The sequence below is a fragment of the Dromiciops gliroides genome, chromosome 2, assembly GCF_019393635.1.
Source record: "Dromiciops gliroides isolate mDroGli1 chromosome 2, mDroGli1.pri, whole genome shotgun sequence".
Lineage (NCBI taxonomy): Eukaryota > Metazoa > Chordata > Mammalia > Microbiotheria > Microbiotheriidae > Dromiciops > Dromiciops gliroides.
The window spans coordinates 217,807,938-217,829,335 of NC_057862.1; the positions used below are offsets into that span (position 1 = coordinate 217,807,938).

The window sequence follows — 21,398 nt, forward strand, 5'->3', positions numbered from 1 at the left end:
AACAAAAACAAAATGTCTTAAGCATATAATAGACTAGTGGATTTTCCTTGATCGATATTGCTTAATCAGAGTGAGAATTGTCTTGTAAGACTATACAAGTAAAATTTCTTAAGAGTTTAATGTTGGGCAGCTAGGTGGCACAGTGGATAAAGCACTGGCCCTGGATTCAGGAAGACCTGAGTTCAAATCCAACCTTAGGCACCTGACACTCACTAGCTGTGTGACCCTGGGCAAGTCACTTAATCCCCATTGCCCAGGAAGAAGAAGAAGAAGAAGAAGAAGAAGAAGAAGAAGAAGAAGAAGAAGAAGAAGAAGAAGAAGAAGAAGAAGAAGAAGAAGAAGAGTTTAATGTTATTGAATTGATGCTGACTGAGAAGAGCAGGACCAGAACATTGTACACAGTAACAGAAACATTGTGTGATGAACAATGGTGATAGACTTGGCTCTTCTCAGCAGTGCAACAATCCAAAACAATTTCAAAGAACTTCATGATAGAAAATGTTCTCAACATCCAGATAAAAAGAACTGTAGATTATGAATGCAGATTGAATCATACTGTTCCTACTTTTGAGCTGTTTTTTTTTCCCTTCTTTTTTGAGGTTTTTTCCTTGTGCTCTGATTCTTCTTTCACAATATGACTAATGCAGAAATATGTTAATGTGATTGCACGCATATAACCTATATCAGATTGCTTTCCATCTTGGGGAGGAGGGAGGGAAGGGAGGCTGGGAGAAAAATTTGGAACTAAAAATCTTATGAAAACAAATGTTGAATAAAATACTTTTATTTAGGGGCAACTAGGTGGCGCAGTGGATAGAGCATAGGCCCTGGAGTCAGGAGGACCTGAGTTCATATCCGGCCTCAGACACTTAACACTTACTAGCTGTGTGACCCTAGGCAAGTCACTTAACCCCAATTGCTTCACCTAAAAAAAAAGACTTTTATTTAAAAAAGAGTTTAATGTTATGATGTCAAGATATTACAAAATAAAATTCTGTATTTTAATAAAATATTAAGATCATGTATACTGTTTCAAAGAAAAATGATGCTCAAGATAATTTATTTCAAAATTAAAAGTCCTCAAAAGTTTCAGAGGGTTCTGAAGTTCTTCAGAAATAGGGCTCCTAGGACAGCTCAGAGTGGAAAGCTTTTTTGGAGGAGTTGGAATTATCTGCAAAGAGAGGCTAGCTCCAGAACCAGATTCATCCCCCAAGAACATTAACAACTTTGAAAGCATTGGTCATATTTCCTCCAGGTAGTTGTTGTGGGGCCAATGTCAAGATATATTATTGGGAAGAAAGGGATGGCCCTGGATTTTTTTTAAAGGAAATTGGGGTTAAGTGACACCCAGGGTCACAAAGCTAGTAAGTATCTAAAGCCAACTTTGAACTCAGGTCTTCTTGACTCCAGGCCAGTGCTCTATCCACTGCACCAACTAGCTGCCCCCTCCAATTGGTAATAAAACCCCCAAAGAAGTATTAACTAATTACGAGCTTCACGAAGGCATCTTGGACATCTTTGCTAGGATCTTGACTGTGGTCACAGGGTTAGTTAGTGTTAGAGGCAGGATTTGAATCCAGGTTTTTCCAGTGCTCTTTCCTCTTGGATGGGAAAAAAGCTGACTCTAAAGTGAATCAGAAGGTCATCAAGAGGACTATTTGGCCTTGTCCTTGAAGGGAACCTCACATTTAGCTGGTGAAAAGCTATTCTTTCTTTTCAGTTATAAGATAAAAATGGATGATGTCTTAGACTTCTTATCAGCTGTGATATTGCACCAAAGATAGGTTACCCCCCTCAATTAATGCATTTACATATAAAATATCTAGAAAAGCATTTGTTAAATTTTTTAAAAATTAAATTATCTTTTTTGGTATCCTGATGAGCATGTGTTCCTATTTTTGTGTATGCATATAATTATATCTATATAGAAATTCAAATATAAATAGATAAATCTATATGTTTTATATATCTACACATAGATATATACAATATCTATCTATATCTTTGTTAGATATATATTTTATATATGTATATATAAAGCTTTAAAAATTATGACCATGGGCTTCAAAATCTAGAGATTTCTAATTGACAGGTAATATAATACAAGGAATGTTTTTGAACCCCTCACTATGTGCAGAATACTATGCCAGGTGCTAGGGAAAGATACAAACTTTAGTTAAAACAGGGACCTTGCCCTGGAGTTTGTAGTCTCCAGGGCCATGATGCTTATATAGATAACTGTAATATCCAGTATAGCAGGGTAGGATGGGGCCTGAGGCTGGCCACTCTGTTCTCCTCAGAGAGAGGGGGCACCAGGCCAGGATTATATCTATGGGCTCCCTTAAACATTGTTAATCTAGGGGAAATAATTTTTAGGTTCAAGCTGTGCTCCTGATCACTATTCCTTAAAGGGGAATGAGTGGCCCAATCTACATATCCAAGGCTTAACTCTCTTCTTATTGGATGCTAATTCCATAACAGCATGTAGCAAATTAAGCCATTTATCCAAATAGATAGCCAACAGAAATTGGAGAAAGAATACACATGAGACTATATTGCAGAAAGTATTACAGAGCTTAGATAGACATCTAAGATGTCAAAGGTCAATCACTGCATCCCAGGCCATTGCTAGTCGTCTTTTTTGTTTGTTTTTGGTTTTGTTTTTTTTGTGGGGCAATGAGGGTTAAGTGACTTGCCCAGGGTCATACAGCTAGTAAGTGCCAAGTGTCTGAGGCCAGATTTGAGCTCAGGTCCTCTTGAATCCAGGGCCAGTGCTTTATCCACTTCGCCACCTCGCTGCCATTGCTAGTCATCTTGACTTTTGTCTTGCCACCGAAGTTAGATGACCCTGGAAGAGAGAGTGAGGCTAATGACTTTGCACAACTTAGCCTCACTTAAATCCAATTTATCCTCAAGTCAAAAGACATTAACCATACCATTTTTTGAAGGTCATGGCAATATGGGGTTGTCCAGAGAAGTTCATCAGTATTGTATGTTAGTTTCATGATGGCATGTTTGCATAAGTTCTGGATAATTGATGATGTTCTTACACTTTCCTAATCACCAATCTAGTGAAGCAGGGCTATGTGCTTACTCCCATGCTTTTTAACATAATGTTTTCATTGATCTTCCAGATGCCTTCAATGAGGATGAAAATGGCATCAAAGTCAGCTACCACACTGATGGTAAATTATTTAACTTGAAAAGGCTACAAGCCAAAACTAAAATGAAGGGAGAGTTGATGTGTGACTTTTTGTTCTCAGATGATTGTGAACTTAATGCTGCCTCTGAGGCTGAGATGCAACAATATGAGGATCATTTCTCTGCTGCTTATACTAATTTTGGCCTGACAATTAATACCAAGAAAACAGGTTCTCCACCAACCAGCACCACAACATCTATAAATGGAAACATCAGTTACAGCAAATGGAGAAATTTTGAATACTGTGGATAAGTTCACTCACCTTGGCATTATACTTTCCAGGAATGTGTGCAAAGATGATGAGGTTAAGGTATGCATTACCAGAGCTAGCTCAGTGTTTGAGAGGCTCTGAAGGAAATTGTGGGAGAGAAGGGGTATCAGGCTGCCTACCAAACTGAAGGTCTACAGAGCTGTTGTGCTGACCTTATTGTTATATGCCTGTGAAACCTAGGCATCCTAGGAAACTGAATCACTTTCTTTTTAATTGTCAGGAAGATTCTGAAGATCATGTGGCTGGATAAGGTACCAAACACTGAGGACCTTTCTTGAGCTGAACTGCCAAGCATTCAAACTGTACTGCAGAAATCCCCCAACTCTAAGGGGCTAGTCACATTGCTTGATTGTCAAAGTACGTTTTCCTAAAAGACTATTTTACTGAGAATTTACACAAGGCAAGTGCTCAAATGGAAGTCAGAAGAAGCGATACAAGGACAATCTCAAGGCTTCCCTGAAAAACTTTGGAATCTTTTGTGAGATATGAGAGACACTGGCAAATGACTGTCGCCCAGTGTGGTGTGCCTACATCAAAGAAGGCTCTGTGTGTGTTCTCTGAGCAAAGCAGAATTGCAGTAGCTCAAAATACACAAGATGTGCAAATTTAGAAAACTCTTTATCACCAGGTTAACTGCTGGATTAGAGCTGTTTTACTTTTTGTTATTGTTCAGTTGTGTCCTACTCTTTGTGACCCCATTTGGGGCTTTCTTGGCAAAGATACCGGAGTGGTTTGTTATTTCCTTCTCCAGCTTATTTTTACAGATGAGGAATTGGGGCAAACAGGTTTAATGACTTGCTCAGGGTCACACAGCTAGCAAATATCTGAGGAGAGATTTAAACTCATGAAGCCAAATCTTTCTGATTCCAAGCCTAGTGTTCTACCCACCTAACTACTTCTCATGAATGAGCATGTTTAATTTATGATCCTTTAACAACAGAATTTAGAGTTTTGTTTACCATTATATAATTGTAATATATATTTTTAAACAGTAGTCATTCCTTGTGTTTGTAGATATTTATGTCTTTATCTTATTTTCCCCTTTGGACAATACTGTCTTGATTGATGCAGATTAGGTCTTCTTTTTCTTAGTAACCCCTCCACAATATCTAGCTTGCTGATGTATGCATAATTGTTAAACAATTGGATGATCCTGACATAATATGATTCAGAATGGAATGAGAAATGCAGGTTTTAACAAATTCTCTATCTTAATATAAACATTAGAAACATCTAAACCTATGTTATATATAAAATTAGCATCAGATTTTAAAAAATTGTACTCACAGATGCGTAGCTTTAATTTTATGTGGTCAGGTGTTAAGACCAGGTGGAGTAAGTGTTAAGATTCACATAGCCGAATAGTAATTCTGTTGAGGCTACATAAACTAGATTTTGCACGGAATTAATTCTTATGATGAACTATATCCATTAATACAAATTTAAATTTTAAAATTCTGTTTTGAGAAAAGATTTTTCCACACATCTTTACTTGCATTATTCTCAAAGATTACAAGTTTGCTTAAAATGTCTATCGTTAGTAATTGAAATAATTGTACTAAGTTGCCTGGGTAATGGCTTATTTTGTTTGTTGTTCCTTGTTAACTAGTCACAGATGGTTAATTTTCTAGTCATCTATGTCTCTTCAGTTATCTCTCATGGTCTTAAGAACTCTGAGTGAAGACAGTATAATTAAGAATTGTTTTCACACTCTCTCCTTGGGTCTTCAAAATTGACCATGGAAAATTTGATAATGGAAAAATAAATGACAAAGCAGTTATTAACCTGAGCTTTTACATATGTATCATGGGACCCAAAAGATACTATGCAGAGAATTCTGAAACTTTACAACAATATTTTTTCTATAATTTATAACACATTGAATTAACATGTAATCAGATGTTATTTATTTCAAAAGTGTTAATCCATTCTGAATTCACTTCTTAAATCTGAAATAATGAAAAATCGACATTTCTTTCTCTTCCTCTGTCCTCAGCTGGGAATTTCAAGGAACTCATTAGCGTGTAAACAAACACACCCTTATTTTTAAAACCTTCAGGAGTCTTTCCTATCAAGCTCCTCTCCTAAGCATTGATTCCCTAAGCAATATATCCTATGGCCAAACAGAATTTTTAAATGTCTTATTTCTTAGTTCCTGGGTTACTTTAGTTTTTGTCAGATTTAAGAATGTCACAACTTTAGCCATAAAATCATATCCCTAAACAGTTTTCAGTGGCTTATAAAGATTTATACTGATAAACTGCCAAATACATAAATGTTTCCTGTAAAAAATCCATTGCACTCAAGAGAAAGTGCAAATAGAGATCTTAAATTATTTTTGAAAGTATTACTGAATACTTTAAAATAAATGTTATTATCAGATTACATGTTACTTCCATGCGTTATACATTATAGAAAAAAACAGGTATAAACCTTCGGAGTTGTTATTAAGCTGTATAGTCTTTTGGGTCCCATGATACATGTTCAAATACTCCAATTAATAACGGCTTTGAGTCATCCGTTTTCCATTATCAAATTTTTCATTGTCAAGTTTATTTAGCCATATTCCTATGAATTTGGAAAACTTAAGAAAACAATAGTGAAACAAAGTGAACTATTCGAAGACACACTGAAAAACCAAAACATTTACTCCAAAGAAATCCTGGTTCAGAGAGTATAACAAACACTCAAGTTCTCACTGTACTGCTACAACCTAGAAGATGCCTCCTACGACTTGAGGAAGACTTCAATCAAGTCTCAAACAGGCAGGATTTTTGTTTTGATCTGACAATAGTGTTGTTTATATAGAAATCGGATACAACACGTAATTTTATGGCCTAAATTCTACTTTCAGCTCTGACGTCAGGCACCAGTAAGAGCAGCAGGAAGTCTGCTTCCTCAATCCGTAATTTAAGAGACAAGGCAATGAATTCTGTGTCAATCTCTGGAAGAATACACCCCCCCACCTCCTCCTCCTCCTGAAAATAAGGAAAATTCTTTATAAACCTAAAGGGGTAGTGGGGGGTAACTAAACATTTTTTTTTAAAATTATCCACATGCACAAGCCCAACTCTGGTTCAGGGAGAACTGAAAAGCAGGGATGGGTAGCTGAAGAAAGCTATTTAGCATCCTTTCTCTCCATTCTCTTAGACAGTTCCCCAAGGCGGTCCAGACAAAATCTGGAAGTCTCGTCCAGCCAGGTGTGAAGGGCTTTTTCCCCTCCTTCTACGCTCCCCCAGCCCCAGCCCTCCAGCACCCGTCTTAAGCCCCACTCTGTGCCCTCGCAGTAGGTGTCTGAGCTCCCGCGGGGGGCGGGGGGGGGGAGGCGGCGAGGCGCCTTAACTGGGAGGGAACCCGGGAAACCAGCAAGCGCGCGAGGGAATCAAGAGCAGCTCAGGGACCTCGTTCCCGGGCTCTTAGCTCGGGTTGGATGGAGGTCAGACGCGCGAGGCGTCCGGGAGGAGGGGCTCCGCAAAGGTTGCGGCTCGCCTGGCACGCGCAGGAGCTTGGTCCAGGATAGGAATTAAGGAGGGGCGGGGGGGAGACGGAGAAAGGGGGAGGAGACGAATTTGACTCGCGAGCGCCCAGCGGCCCCAGGGTGGAGGAGGAGGGGGATGGGGGCGGAGAGGGCGAGCAGGTGGATCTGCGCTGGCGCGCGGGGGCGCGGAAAGGCAGTGGGGTTTGTGGGGCGGGGAAGTGGAGTCGTGCGCGAGCCGCTTCTCTCCCGGCTTCGAGGCACCCGGCGGGCTGCGCGAGGCGCGGACCCGCGGAGCGGTGACGAGGCTGAGGGGGCGGAGGCCGCCGCGGGGCACGAGCCGCGCCGCAGGTGACCGAGTGGAGGAGGAGGAGGAGGAGGAGGAGGAGGGGGAGAGAACGTTCCCCATCCTTGGCGCTGAGGGCGGGGGGGAGAAAATAAAGATAAAATAATAAAACAATAACAACCAAACGCCGGGCGGACAACAGGCCTGTGCCTTCTCCCCCAACCCTCCCTTCCCGGCATGAGCATCTCCTTGCTCGTCTCCGAGCTCTGAGGAGGAGCCCGGCAGCGCCGGCCAGAGATGCCCCAGCCAGAGGCGGCTTAGGGGGCGCGGGCTCCGGACGAAGGAGCCCTGGAGCGGGCCTGGAGATGGCGGCTCGGAGCGCCCCGAACTGCCACCTGCGGCTGGAGTGGGTGTACGGCTACCGCGGCCACCAGTGCCGCAACAACCTCTACTACACCGCCGCCAAGGAGATCGTCTACTTCGTGGCCGGGGTCGGCGTCGTGTACAGCCCCCGCGAGCACCGGCAGAAGTTCTACCGGGGCCACAGCGACGACATCATCAGGTACTGCCGCGACACTTCTTCCCTTTCCCCTGCGTTCCCTACCTGCACCCCCCCCCCCAAGCCACTCACCCAGAAAGGAGCAACCCCTCCCGCCCCCCCCCCCTTCACCTCGCCTGGAGCAGGAGTTGTGTTTTGGACCCCTCTGACAGCCTGGAGGAGACTATAGAGACCTCAAGGATAATGATTTTTTAAATGCATTAAAATACAAAGGAAACTAATTTTGATGAAATAAAGCTCTAATTTCCCTGTCCTTCCCCCCTCTCATCCAAGTTCACCGACTCTCAGGTTAAGAACCCTCGGTCCTGCAACTTGTGCTTTCGTCAGCTCTATTCCCAGGCTTTCCTTTGCCGCTTGGAAAATCATCTTCCCTAGAAACAACCCCGCTACTTTAGGTGTTTTGTAAGCTCTCTTAACCCCTCCAAATTCCTTTCTCCTCACTCCCTCTTTCCAGGCTCTCCTTTGAGTCGTAGAGTTCTAGAGATCCATTTGGTTCATTTTCTTTGCCTTAACGGTCAAAATAATGAAGGGGGATAAAAGCACCACTTATTTGATAACATTTTATTCCATTCCTTAAAAAAAAATCCACCCAGCTATTTCTAACGAGGTACATTTTAAGGTAACACGTAGGGTACCAGAAAACTTCATCTCCTACTGGCAAATAAAAACAAACAAACCAGGATGCTTTAGAATTGGGGATGTTGTGTTACCACAGTGGAAAAGTGGAGGTCACTAACCATTCGGGCATAGTTTTTAGTTCAGGTTTCATGTTGACTATTAACGAACGTGGAAAAGAACTTATAGGGAACATCATTAAGGCCCTTTGACTTAGAAATTTGCAGTGATTGCTTGGGTGTGGATTTTGACCTATAGGAAATTCTTTTTAAAATAAAGAATTCTCACAAATTTTCACTTTTTTTTTTGTCTCTGATGGCGTGAAATCAGTTCTAAGATTTTTAAAAAAATATTTCTGTTAGCAACTCCTTTTGTATTTTTCTTCTTTCTTGCCTTACAAACTATCTCTCCTTAGTGAAATTCTCCTGCTCCTTTCTCCCTTTGGAAAATAGTATATCTTAATTATTGATATTTTTTCTTTGTGTGAACAGATAAACCTCTGTGGTAACTAAAGGTTTAACAGCAATACAAACTATTATAGATTCCTGACAAAGCACTTAAGTGCTTTACAAATAGGGATATACAATTTTTTTTAAAAAGCATGTTTACTACTTTTGGAACATGGTGGAAGATTTGTGGTGTTATGTTGAATTTAACTCTTTGCTTCTTTTTAATTCAGAAGTGGTAAAGAAAGGTATACTCATCTTTCATTTGAGTAAGGAAATCTGGTACTTTAAACACTGAAGCAGATATTAAAGCCCTTCGGTTGCCTTTTTATATATGTAAAAGAGAGAAGGAATTCATAGAAAATACAGCACATAATTGGAAGAATAAAAGACTATGAGAATAGTTTTCATTTGATAAGGAAAGAGTTATCTTGGAAAACTCTTCTGTGGTCCTTTTTTTTTTTTAGGTTGTGGTGTAATTGTCTAATTAGGAAGGAAAATGAAGAGTCATGACATTTTTCTGAAAGTAGTATGATTATTATGGTGGTGTTCAGTATTACAGATCTATGACAAGTGTCCAAGTTGCTATAAAATTCAAAATTAATATACTGATTTAAATAATATAAAACATAGAAAGTAGAGAAGTTTGCCCATTGTGCTTTTGTATTTTTCTTTCAGCCTTGCTCCTCCTCTCCCCCTTGCTTTTAACTCTGATTCATATAGGCTTAATTGAGGCACCATACCAGATGTAATCTGTTGGTAGAAATTCAGGTAGGTGGGATAAGTGGGGAATATGCAAGTCTTTTGCTAGTGAAACCATATCTATAGTGGCTAACCATAAGCAGATGGTTTCAAGGCCTTGTGGAGGTGAAACTTGTTGGAGAGAAGCTTATTTGCCTTTTTTATAGAAGTGATGATTATTGGCTCATTTGAATCTACTGGGACAATAAAATATTTTGCTTTCCTTTAGGGGAAAGTGCATATATTGTACATCTATTACCCAAAATTTTAAGACATGAGGTAATTCTGATTTTATGCAATATACCTATCAAAATATATCCAAGTAAAATAGAAGGGAGGATGTGAAAATTTGAGATTGTAGTGAAATTTTAATCTTTTTGGCATCCAGAAATGGATGGGATAATTTTTGTTTAACATTTAGGTATTAAAAAAAGAACAATATATAGAAATTAGCCATAATGCTCTAGAAATTTCACATATACTAGAGGTGGCAGAGATCAATGAAAAGCAAAAAATAATTAGGACATGTAAATAGGGCAGATATTCATAATTGCATTTTGATTATATTTCTTTTTAAATTTATGAGCTACAAAACATTGATGTTTTGATAGTTCTACATAAGAAGCTTTATTTTATTTTTTTATAATTGTGAGGCACAGTAGAAAACAACAATGCAGTATAATTTGACCAAAAAAAATCCCTTCTTGCTCTGTATGGTAGTAATTGATTTTAGTTTTTCTTCATATGTAGATATAGTTGTGGAAGAAATCTTATCCATCTAATCCAACTTCATTTTATGGAGGAAGAAATGGAGGTTTGGAGAAGTTATATGATTGCGGGAGGTCAGTTAAATTGCAGTTGTCAAAACTGTACTTCCTGGGTCCTCTGATTCTAAATCCAGCACTTTCCCTGAATCATGATACCTTTCATTTGTATGAAACTTACATTGCCCTTTTTATTTTTGTCAAGTTGGTCTTTAGTCCAGAGTGATTTCAAGACGTAGTGTAGTGGAAAGAATCTGGCTTTGGAGTCAGAGGACTAGTGTTCAAATTCTGTCTCTAATGCCGACTCCCTATGTAATTTTGGGTAAGTCATTTTACCCCCTTTAGGTCTCAGTTTCCTCATCTGTAAAATGAGAAGATTGGATTAGATGGCCTTTGTTGAAGCTCTTTCTAGGCTCTTACATCCATGATCTTATGCTATAATTCTCCTCTATCACTTCCTTTTTATTTGAAGATCTCATTGTTACAGATCGTGTAAAGGCTGATGCATGAACTTTAGTTATTTGTATATTGAATTTATATGTAGTTTCCCCACTGTTTAATAGTTGGTGGTGCTACATTGCTTAAAGTTACGTTTCAGTGTATTCTTAAGCTTGTCTTCTAAGTCCTATTTATGGTTTCCCCCACCTCCCACCTGGCCCAGATCCTCCAGTCTCATGTAGCCTAGGAAAGCAAAGTTGTACCAAGGATAGATTTAAGATGGGCAATACTCCATCTTCACCACTGACCCCCCCCCTTTTCTTTCTTTCCTTTAAGTGTTGTTGTGTTAGTCTCATAGGATATACTAATGGATAGTTTAAATGTAACAGTCTATTGTAGGGCCAAGACACTGTCATATACTACTCATTTAAAAAAAAAATCATACCTTTGTCTAGTTGAGAGGTTGAAGGTGTGTTGATACCAAGTCTTCCTGCTAACTCCCAAAGGAGAAGCTGGCTTTTTAATTTGTATCCACAAGGATATTATTTACACACTTTGCTCTTTGAGAAACAGAAAATAGTAACAGGTTTTTTATTGAATACAATTGGTCATGTGAAATTTATTGTGATACATGATGTTAAGTGACTTCATGGAATGAATCATGACCTACAGATATTGAAATTTTTTAAAACTCCACTTTATATAGCATCTGGTATCTTTATCATAAATTGAGAGATTAATACCTGTGCTACCTACCTATGTGAAGCCACACTGAAAAATGAAATATTGAAGGGGCCAGCTCTCTGATAGCCACCAATGCAAAAGTAATTATAAGAATATATGTTATGGTGGATTGGAAGCTTTATATTTGTCAAATTTTGGTTTTGGATTGATTATAATCTTTTAATAAATCACAGATATTTTGTCATAATTTTTTCAGAAATATTGTTTCATTTGAACTGTGTAAGGTGAGGTAGCCACATTAATATGTTGTGGCAAAATACATTTTTAGACAGTTATAGGCAATTAAAAAAAATTTCTTTTTTGGGAGGGCAATGAGGGTTAAGTGACTTTCCCAGGGTCACACAGCTAGTGTCAAGTATCTGAGGCTGGATTTGAACTCAGGTCCTCTTGAATGCAGGGCTGGTGCTTTATCCACTGCACCACCTGGCTGCCCCCTAAAAAAAATCATTTCTGTTGAATGTCCTATAGTCTTATCATATCTGAATTCCCATAAGTTTATTTAAGCCTTGAATAGTTTACAATTAAAAAGAATTTCTGAGTATTCGACATGATGTACTAAAAGAATACTATCAAGTCACAGTCTTGCCATTTTATTACTTATATGACCTTGGACAAGTAATCTCTCTGGACCTCAATGAATTCATCTATAAAATGAGACAATTGAATTAAATGACCTCCAGTGGAGCTTCTAACTCTAAATCCTACAATATTTAATTTAAAGATTTTACAAAATACATTTGGCTCCTTCTGTTAAACTAATATGGTATGTAAAAAAGAAGCAGAAGATACATTTCCTTGAGAACTTTTACAGATCAATAGATTGTTTTAGAATATGTAATATTTTGAGGAATAATTCAGCTTTCTCTTTTTTGCCAATGGCAGAAGTATATCTCTTTTCACAGTAGCTTTGTTCTTAAAAGTTTCTTTTAAATTGAATGATTATAAATCCAATAATAATTTAAATGTAGAAGGTAGACATATGGAGAAAGAGGACTGGATTTGGAGTAGCTGCCCTGGAATTGGAAGGCCTGGGTTTAAATTTAGGCTCTACTTAGAACTTTTCTCAAGTCATTTCCCTGTTTTAGGACTCAGTTGTCTTATCTATAATGGGGGGAGATTATATTAGGTGACCCTTCACATCCAATGCAGCTCCAAATTGTGTAATCTTATGTTCCTCAAATTGAGGACAACAACTTTTCAGGATTAGAGATGAGCTCCTTTAGATCTAGTTTGTTCTGCCTTTAAGTTCCAAATATACACTTGGCTATTGTCATCATTATGCACTTCCTCCCAATTTTAAAATATGAATATCTACAATTTCTGCCAGGTATATTTAATTCGGGAAATGGTTAGATTTTAATGTCCTCTGCCTCCCAACTTGAGTACTGTACTGGAATCCTTTGGAAGGGATATGTACACCCAGAAACAGTATCTCAACAATCTCAGATTACATAGATTTAATAAACTGCCCCTCACTAATTAGGAGTTAAGTTTACTTAAGTTTAATAGAGTGTTTAATGGCAATTCAGTAACTTTGTAAGATTCATTTGATGTATCTTCAGATACAATAGATTGCTTTGCAGCATATTAGGGTGAAAACTATCGGAGTGCTAACAGGTTCTTAAATGAATAGATGCATTTCTTGTTGAATAGTATGAATAAATTGAGGAAAATGTACCAAATTGACATCAATGTCACTTATTAATGTTATTTTAAACACATCAATATGGGTTGTTTGAGTTTAGTCTTTTTTTTTAAACTTTTTACTGTAATAATAAATTTCCATGTAATTGATTGCATGCTTGAATAATTCAGAGGATTGTTAAACAATTTTTTCTAGTAGTCCAAAAACATAATTAATGTGAAGAAAGTAAATAACACAGTAAGAAAAAAAATCATATTCAGGGACTAATATAAACTCAGGATCAGTAATTTCAATATTTTCTTCAACCTTTGATTTCATTTTCTGGATTTAAAAAATGACATTAAATTTTATTTATTTTAGCATTCAGCTTCAGAAGTAGGAAAATGTCATTTTCTCAGGTTTATTAAACTTATTTGGTATATAGTTGACTTGATCCTTCTTAATAGGATGAAATGTAGCATGGTCATGTTCAACTATTGTTAACCATAAACCTATATATTTAGATTCAATTACCTGCATTACATTTTCCCCCCTTTTTAAATTAAAAATGTTTAAAAATTAGGCCGAGCATCATTTTTTATTCCCTTTTTGGAAGTATTAACAAGCAGATAAATATTTTTCTTTACTAAAAGGGGAGGAGATACCTGGAGAATTTAAGTAATTTACAAATTTCACAAACGGGGGCAGCTAGGTAGCACAGTGGATAAAGCACAGGCCCTGGTTCAAATGTGGCCTCAGACACTTGATACTCACTAGCTGTAAGACCCTGGGGCAAGTCACTTAACCCTCATTGCCCCCCCCCCCAAAACAACAACAAACTTCATAATTAGCTTTTTAATAATTGAGGGTTGACTACTAATTTTTTTTTTTTTTTGGCGGGGCTTTGGGGTTAAGTGACTTGCCCATGGTCACACAGCCAGTAAGTGTCAAGTGTCTGAGGCCGGATTTGAACTCATGTACTCTTAAATCCAGGGCCAGTGCTTTATCCACTGCACCACCTAGCTGCCCCTGACTACTAATTTTTAAGACTAGGTAACCATAAAAATCAGCTTTTAGTATTACATGATCGATCCATAAAGTATCGGAGTAGTTGTTTTTTGTAAACTCCTGAAATCCCAAAACATCAGATAAAGAAATTATGCAAGAGATCTAGAGTTACTAAAACCAAATCTAGAAAAGAAGAAAAAGATATCACACTAGGTAAAAATTGTGTGCAATAACACTGACAAATGAGGTACTTAAAGCTTCTACTCTGTGTGTCAAACATAATTAGCCATAGTATCCTCAAAGACTTGTAAGTAGTCAACTGTGCATATCCTTCCCTCATCTTTCCACAGCATTGATCCAGCCTGAATACTTCATTACCCAACAACAATCAGAAGGCACTGATTTTACCCAGCCACATGAAGTAAAAAGAAAGTAGTGGAAGAGTAGAAGAATTGGAAATGGGCAGTGTAGGGAATTCACTATGGGGAAAGAATTTCCATGTCTTTCTTTTCTTCCTTTTTTTCTTTAAAAAATATTTTTATAATCTTGGTTATAGTATGGCTCTCTGGGACATAAGTGGGTAAAGGATACAGGAGGAAACTTGGGCAATGTAAAAAAAAAATCAATAAAATTTATTTTAAAAAAGTTTCCATGCTTAAAGGAAGCTGTGTGTTGAAAACCTATTTGGTACCACCATTCTTTCTCCTTCAATTTCTCCCATCTTTACTACCCAATTTATGCTGAGCAGGGACCAGGGCCAGATTCTCTCACCAACTCAAGGCCTTTTGGGATTGGAGAGGGAGGAGGGCAGACAGGAAGAATAGGAAGGAAACCACTGGCAAGTAACTTGGAATATATTGTTTGTCCTTCATTCCTTTCTTTTTTTTTTTTTGGCAGGCAGTGAGGGTTAAGTGACTTGCACTACTAGTAAGTGTCACACAACTAGTAAGTGTCAAGTGTCTGAGGCTGAATTTGAACTCAGGTCCTCCTAAATCTATGGCCAGTGCTTTATCCACTGTGCCACCTAGCTGCCCGTCCTTCATTCTTGAAGAGGACTATGACATCAGGGTGATATCATGACTTGCAGTGAATTGGATTTAAGTAAGGAAGGTCTGTTCAAGGTCACCAGTCTCATTCCTCCAGAGCCACTGGGATCCAGTGGAGATGACCCTGGATGTTTAAGGCAATTGTGGTTAAGTGACTTGCCCAGGGTTACACAGCTAGTAAGTGTCAGAGGTGAGATTTGAATTCGGGTCCTCCCAAATTCAGGGCCAGTACTATACTACTTAGCTACCCCAACTTGGAATATAAGAAAAATGCTGAAGGACCAAAATACCAAGGGGAAAACTCTGGGGAAACCTAGTTTATTAGCAGGGAAACCAGCAGAGTCGTATTAAAACAGAAGGAAAAATGAGTAAAACTGCAGAGAGGCCAGAGCACAATGAACGAGGATTATACAATGAAGGAAAATTACTCAAAATTCCTTGGTGAAAAAAAGAATCCAGTCGAATTCCTAGAGATCTTGGAATGATAACAAGAAACTCTAGAATGGTGTAGGATAGAAATAAAACTTGTCGAATAAGGTTTCTTGAGCAGCATGATATAATGGATATGAAACTGGACTTAGAGTCCAGAGAACCTGGATTCAATTACTGTTTCTGCAGAGGCTTTCTGAGATTATGAGTAAATTATTTTATCCATCATCTTTATCCTCTTCCCACCAGAACCTTAGATTATGACCATGGAAACTTTGATAGGTGAACTTTTGTCTTATTTTGCCCAGAACAAGGCTTTTATATCACTTTTTGGCCACCACATCCAAATCATAAAATGGTGTGAAAATACCCATCCTTCCTTCACTTTTCCAGCTCCCTATTATGTATTGTCTTCTAGCTCCTTGAAATCAAGAACTGTCTTTCTTCTCTTCGTGTTACCTGCACTTAATATGAAGCTTGGCACTTAGTAAAAACAATAAAAGCTTTGTCATTCATTATCATTATCATTTGACTTACCTATGCCTCAGTTTCCTCACCTACAAAATGGGGAGGCTTAGACTTGATGGCCTTCTAAGGTCCTTTTCAGTTCTCAATCTATGATCCTGTCACCTATATAAGGCATAAAGTTAGATTAGAAATCAGATTTCAACAAAGTTTAGAGACAGATTAGGAAAAAATAGAAAATATGATAATTTCTCTAAATAAGTAGAAACTCCTAAAGAGAAGACAGATTTGGAACACAAAAAATGTAGTCATAGAAGGGAGCAGCTAGGTGGCTCAGTGGATAGAGTGCTGGCCCTGGATTCAGGAGGACATGAGTTCAAATCCGACCTCAGCCACTTAACACTTACTAGCTGTGTGAGCCTGGGCAAGTCACTTAACCCCAATTGCCTCACAAAAAAAAAAAAGAGAATCAAAGGTCAAAATCTTTGAAAGAATATATGAATTCTTTATGAACCAAAGGAACTGACCTGAAAACAGGATGTGCAGAGATAACTTAAGGATTATAGGTCTCCCAGAAGACCGTGCTAAATTTAAAAAAAATGCATATCACAGTGAGGAAATAATACTTGAAAACTACCTGAAGTTTTGAAACAGAAGTACAAAGTACTGAATGAATTCATATTTTAAGACCCCATGCTCAAAACTGTAAGGTATGTAATGGTTAACTCACAGTTTTAATTTTGGACAGTGCAACAAAATTTGTAAATAGTAAGGTGAAAACTTCAAGTGTGAAGGAATACTGTATTAACCCACAATTATACCAAAGCTACAAGAAATCAAAGAAGAGAATGTAAAATAGGATATTCTTGAAAGTTAAAAAAAAAAGCTAACATTTATATAGCTCTTACTTTGTGCTAGGTGCTGTGCTAAGTGCTGTACAAATATTATCTTATTTGATCCTCAAAGCAGCCATCTGGAGGAAGGGGAGATATTATTATCCCTATTTTACAGATGAGAAAACTGAGACAAATGGAGATTAAATTACTTGCTTAGAGTCACACAGCTCATATGTATCAGAAATTTGATTTGAACTGAGGTCTTCCTTACACAAGGTCCAGCCCTGTAACCATTTTGCCACCTAGCTACCCCTAATATAACCTATCCTGTTAGGCTAAGTCTAATCATCAGTGAGAGATTGAAGTTTCAATAAAGGGGTAGGGGAGGGAGAGATGGAAAGAAAGGTGTCTATTCTATCTTAAGTGATCTTGGCATGTTCCAAGCAAACCCTATTATACTAGAAACAATACAAACAAGTGAGCAGAGTATTCTGTTTCCACATATGACAAAGCAAAAGCTCAAAGTTAAATACCCTTTTAAAGAAAAAATTGTAAAAAAAAAAAAGAAAAGACTATATAGTGAAATAAATTCACATGTATTTATAAGCTTTTATTTAAAAGAAGAAAATAAATTAAACTAAGGCATAAAAGAACAAAGAGATTATTATTAAACAAGAAAAAAGATCTAAGGGACTAAAATATTTAAGAAAACTATAAATATGGAGAAGAAGCTGAATTTAAATGTTTTGGAATGTCTTGTGATCTAGAAATGAATCATCTTTGGTGGGAAAAATTGTACTGAATGGAGATGTTGCCTGAATGGGGTGGTAGAAAGTAAGAGAGAGATGTACTCCTTTCTAGTCCTTAGGTATATAGAAAAGGGGTTTAATTTTTGTAATCTTTCAATTGGAGGGTGGGCTATGGGAGATTAGGATTAAATCAGTGGGTGGAGGGATTGTCTCATTTCAAAGGAAAGGAAAGGGTGCACTAATGAGTGTTCCCATGGTGGGGTATTTGTGGGTATATGCACACATTTAATTTACACACACACATATACACACTCAAATATACATACTCTGTGTATATATCTATACACAGTGCATACTTTATGCATGTATGTGTGTATGGATGTATATATGCACATATGCACATATATATGCATGTATGCCTATAGAGATATACCTTGTAACAGGCTTTGTGTAAGGAGATTGCGTGGTAGGAGATAACCTTCTTTGAGAAATTGATGTACCTCTAGGGTTTCCACTTTAGGAAAGTGAAAGTATGCATATCTAAAGATTTATTAGCACATAGTGGTGAGATTGTGATGGGGGTGGGACATAGAAGACAAATAGGATAACTTTGGGATAAGAGTGATGGATGATCATGATGAGGGCAGGGGAATAGGACCATACTTCATTACTTGGGCCACACCAAATGATTCCTACCACATGACACTGCTTCCATTTGAGGCTGTTTTCTTCAGGATTTGGTATTTCTAAGAGTAAGGGACAGTAGAAAAAAAGGGAGGCTGGGCGGGGGGGGGGGGGAAGGGGGGAGGGGGGAGGGAATAAGGGCTACTAATTCAATATAATAGAAAAGATTATAAAGGGAGTTCAGATTTGGGACTCTAAACACTTTAGCCTTGTGAGGGATACATAAAGAATTAAGAAACAAGTAAGGAAACAAGACAACCTATGAGGTAGAGAATAGAATTGAGAATAGATTAAAAGGAGAAATAAGGATAGTTAAAATTGTTTACAAAAGATGCCAAAAAAGAATATTATTTAAACTAAGAATTTGGGGGAGGAGAGGAAAGATTTTATGCCATATACTTGCTAGATAGGGAAAGGAAAAACTCAAAAGTGGTGGTTGTGGGAAGGACAGTATAACATTAAAAGGATAAATTAATAATTTAAGTAAATTCAAAGGCTAGGGCAGATGAATTAGGATTGGACATTTAAACTGAAGTGGGGTGGGAGGAGAGCATGTGAGAAGTTGGAATATTCCTTTCATTAAATTAAATGTTTTACAATCAGCAAAAATCTGTCTTCTTTCCCTCTTACCCTACTCCTACCAATTGAGAATGAAAGACAAGTAAAGCCTTTGTTACAAACATGTATAGTCAAATGAAATACATTTCCTCATTGGCCAGGTCTAAAAGTAATGTCTTATTTTGCGAAGTGAGTCACTCACTTGTCCATCAGGAGATTTGTAGAATTTATTAGTCCTCTGGAATCATGTTTGGTCATTATGCTGATCAGAGTTCCTGATTCTTCTAAGTTGTTTTTCTTTACTATGTTTTTTCTCCAGGTTCTATTCACTGTGCATTAGTTCATACAAGTCTTCCCAGGTTTCTCTGGTACCATCTCCTTCATCATTACTTATAGCATAATAATATTCTATCACATTTATATGCCATAACTTGGTAGGCCTTTTTCTCCAGCTGATGAACATCCATTCATTTCCATTCTTTCTCACCTGGACAAAAGCTATAAATATTTTTGTACATCTTTAGTTTGTTTTGTTTAGGACTAATCCTTCCCTTAATTCCTTAATCTACCCTCTTAATTACCCCTTCTCCCCTTTCCCTACAATCTCCCTGTTAAGTGAAATGTATTTCTGTACCCAACACTCTGTGTTTTCTTCCCTCCTTTGAACAGTTCAGATGAAAGTGAGGTTCAAGTGTCAGTTACTGCTCCACCTCCTCCATGTTTGTATAGATGTCTAAACCCCTAATTATGTGAGAAGATTTTCCCTTAACTTTCTTTTTCCTCACTCTCTTCCCCACCCCCAATCTATTCATTTTCCCCTATCTTTCCAGATCATCAGCATATAATAGAACTATCCTGAGGCCTTCTGTCTAATTAGATTCCCTCTGTGAACCCTGATGATGATGGGATTCATAGGGGATGCATATATCATCTCCTTATATTAGCACTGTTTACTTTTGGTTAGTTCCTTTATGAGTGTTCATTTTTGTTTGCCTTTTTATGTTTTTTCTCTTAACTCCTGTGCTTGAACTTCAAGGTTTCTCCACAGTTCTGGTCTTTTCATTAGGAATGCTTGGAAGACCATTATTTCATAATGATTAATTTTTTTCCCTGTAGCATTATATTCATTTTTGCTGGGTAAGTTATTTTTGGCTGTAAGCCTATATCCTTTGCCTTCTGAAATAGCATGTTATAAACTCTCCACTCTTTTATAGTTATAGTTGTTAAATCATGTGTTATCCTGACTGTGGCTAACTACTTACTATACTCAGGACAAGTTGAGTTATTTTTTTAAGTGAAGCTACTTAAAATGGAAGATGCAGGTATCTTTAAAAATTATAGGTAACTATGAAAATCTTAAACAATTAAAGACCGGAGATCATAGAAGATAGAATAGACATCCAGTGGATTAGATCAATCAATCTATCCAACTTTTGGAACTGTGACTCAATCTAATCATTCTGAAAAGCAACTTTGAATTATAAAAAAAATGATTAGAAAGTGCATACCTATTGACTCATAGATCCCATTGCCAGATCTGAAGCCCAGAAGCAAAGACAGAAACATTGGTTCCATACTAAAAGTATTCATAGTAGCAAAGAATTGGAAACAAAGTAAGTACCCTTTGAATGGGAAATGACTGAACACATTTTCCTGGAATGTAATGAAATATGATGAATAAGAAAAATTCAGACACATGAGAATTATCTGAACTGATAGAGCAGTTCTCAGAGTCAGGGAAAAGAACATGCACTTGATTAGAACATTGCAAATGTCAAGGACAATTTAACAAAACTGACCAAGGTATAATTATAATGGAGGTTAGTCACTGAAAACAGTTGAGAAAATGTACTTCCTTTCCTTTATTTCTGAGGTGGGTATGGAATATTGCCTATACTCTCAGATGTCAGTCAATCAGTCAATAAATACGCAGTCAGGAAACATTTATTAAGTGCCTGATGTGCCAGATATTGTGCTAAGGACTAGGGATACAAAAAAGACTCTCAAGGAGCTCACAATCTATTGGGGGAGACAAGCAAACTAATATATACAAACAAGCTTTATACAGGATAAATAGGAAATAATTAAGAGAAGGTAGACATTTGTATTAAGGGGAGTTAAGGAAGCCTTGCCATAGAAGATGGAGTTTTAGTTGGGACCTGAAGTCAGTAGGTGGAGGTGAAAAGCAAGAGCATTCCAGTCATGGGGGACACCCAGAAAAAAATGCCCCGAACTCAGAGATGGAGTGTCTCGTTAGTAGAACAGCCAGGATGCCAGTGTCACTGGACAAAGAGCACATGTAAAGGAGTAAGGCATAAGGAAGGAGAGGGCTGGGTTATAAAGTGCTTTAAATGCCAAATGACATTTTGTACTTGATTTTAGAGGCAATAGGAAGGCACTGAAGTTTATTATGGATGCTCTGTGTGTGTGTTTGTGTGTCAATGATGATGATGATGAT

General features: G+C 37.7%; 1 protein-coding gene across 1 annotated transcript in view; it reads left to right on the forward strand.

Annotated features, from left to right (window-relative positions):
* The first annotated feature begins 7,364 nt into the window (after window positions 1–7,364).
* The window catches only part of EML5 (EMAP like 5), a 240,776-nt gene continuing 226,742 nt past the window's right edge, over window positions 7,365–21,398 (forward strand). The window contains 1 exon segment of the mRNA XM_043989871.1: window positions 7,365–7,796. Coding sequence (XP_043845806.1) covers window positions 7,600–7,796 — 197 coding nt within the window. The 5' untranslated portion in view covers window positions 7,365–7,599.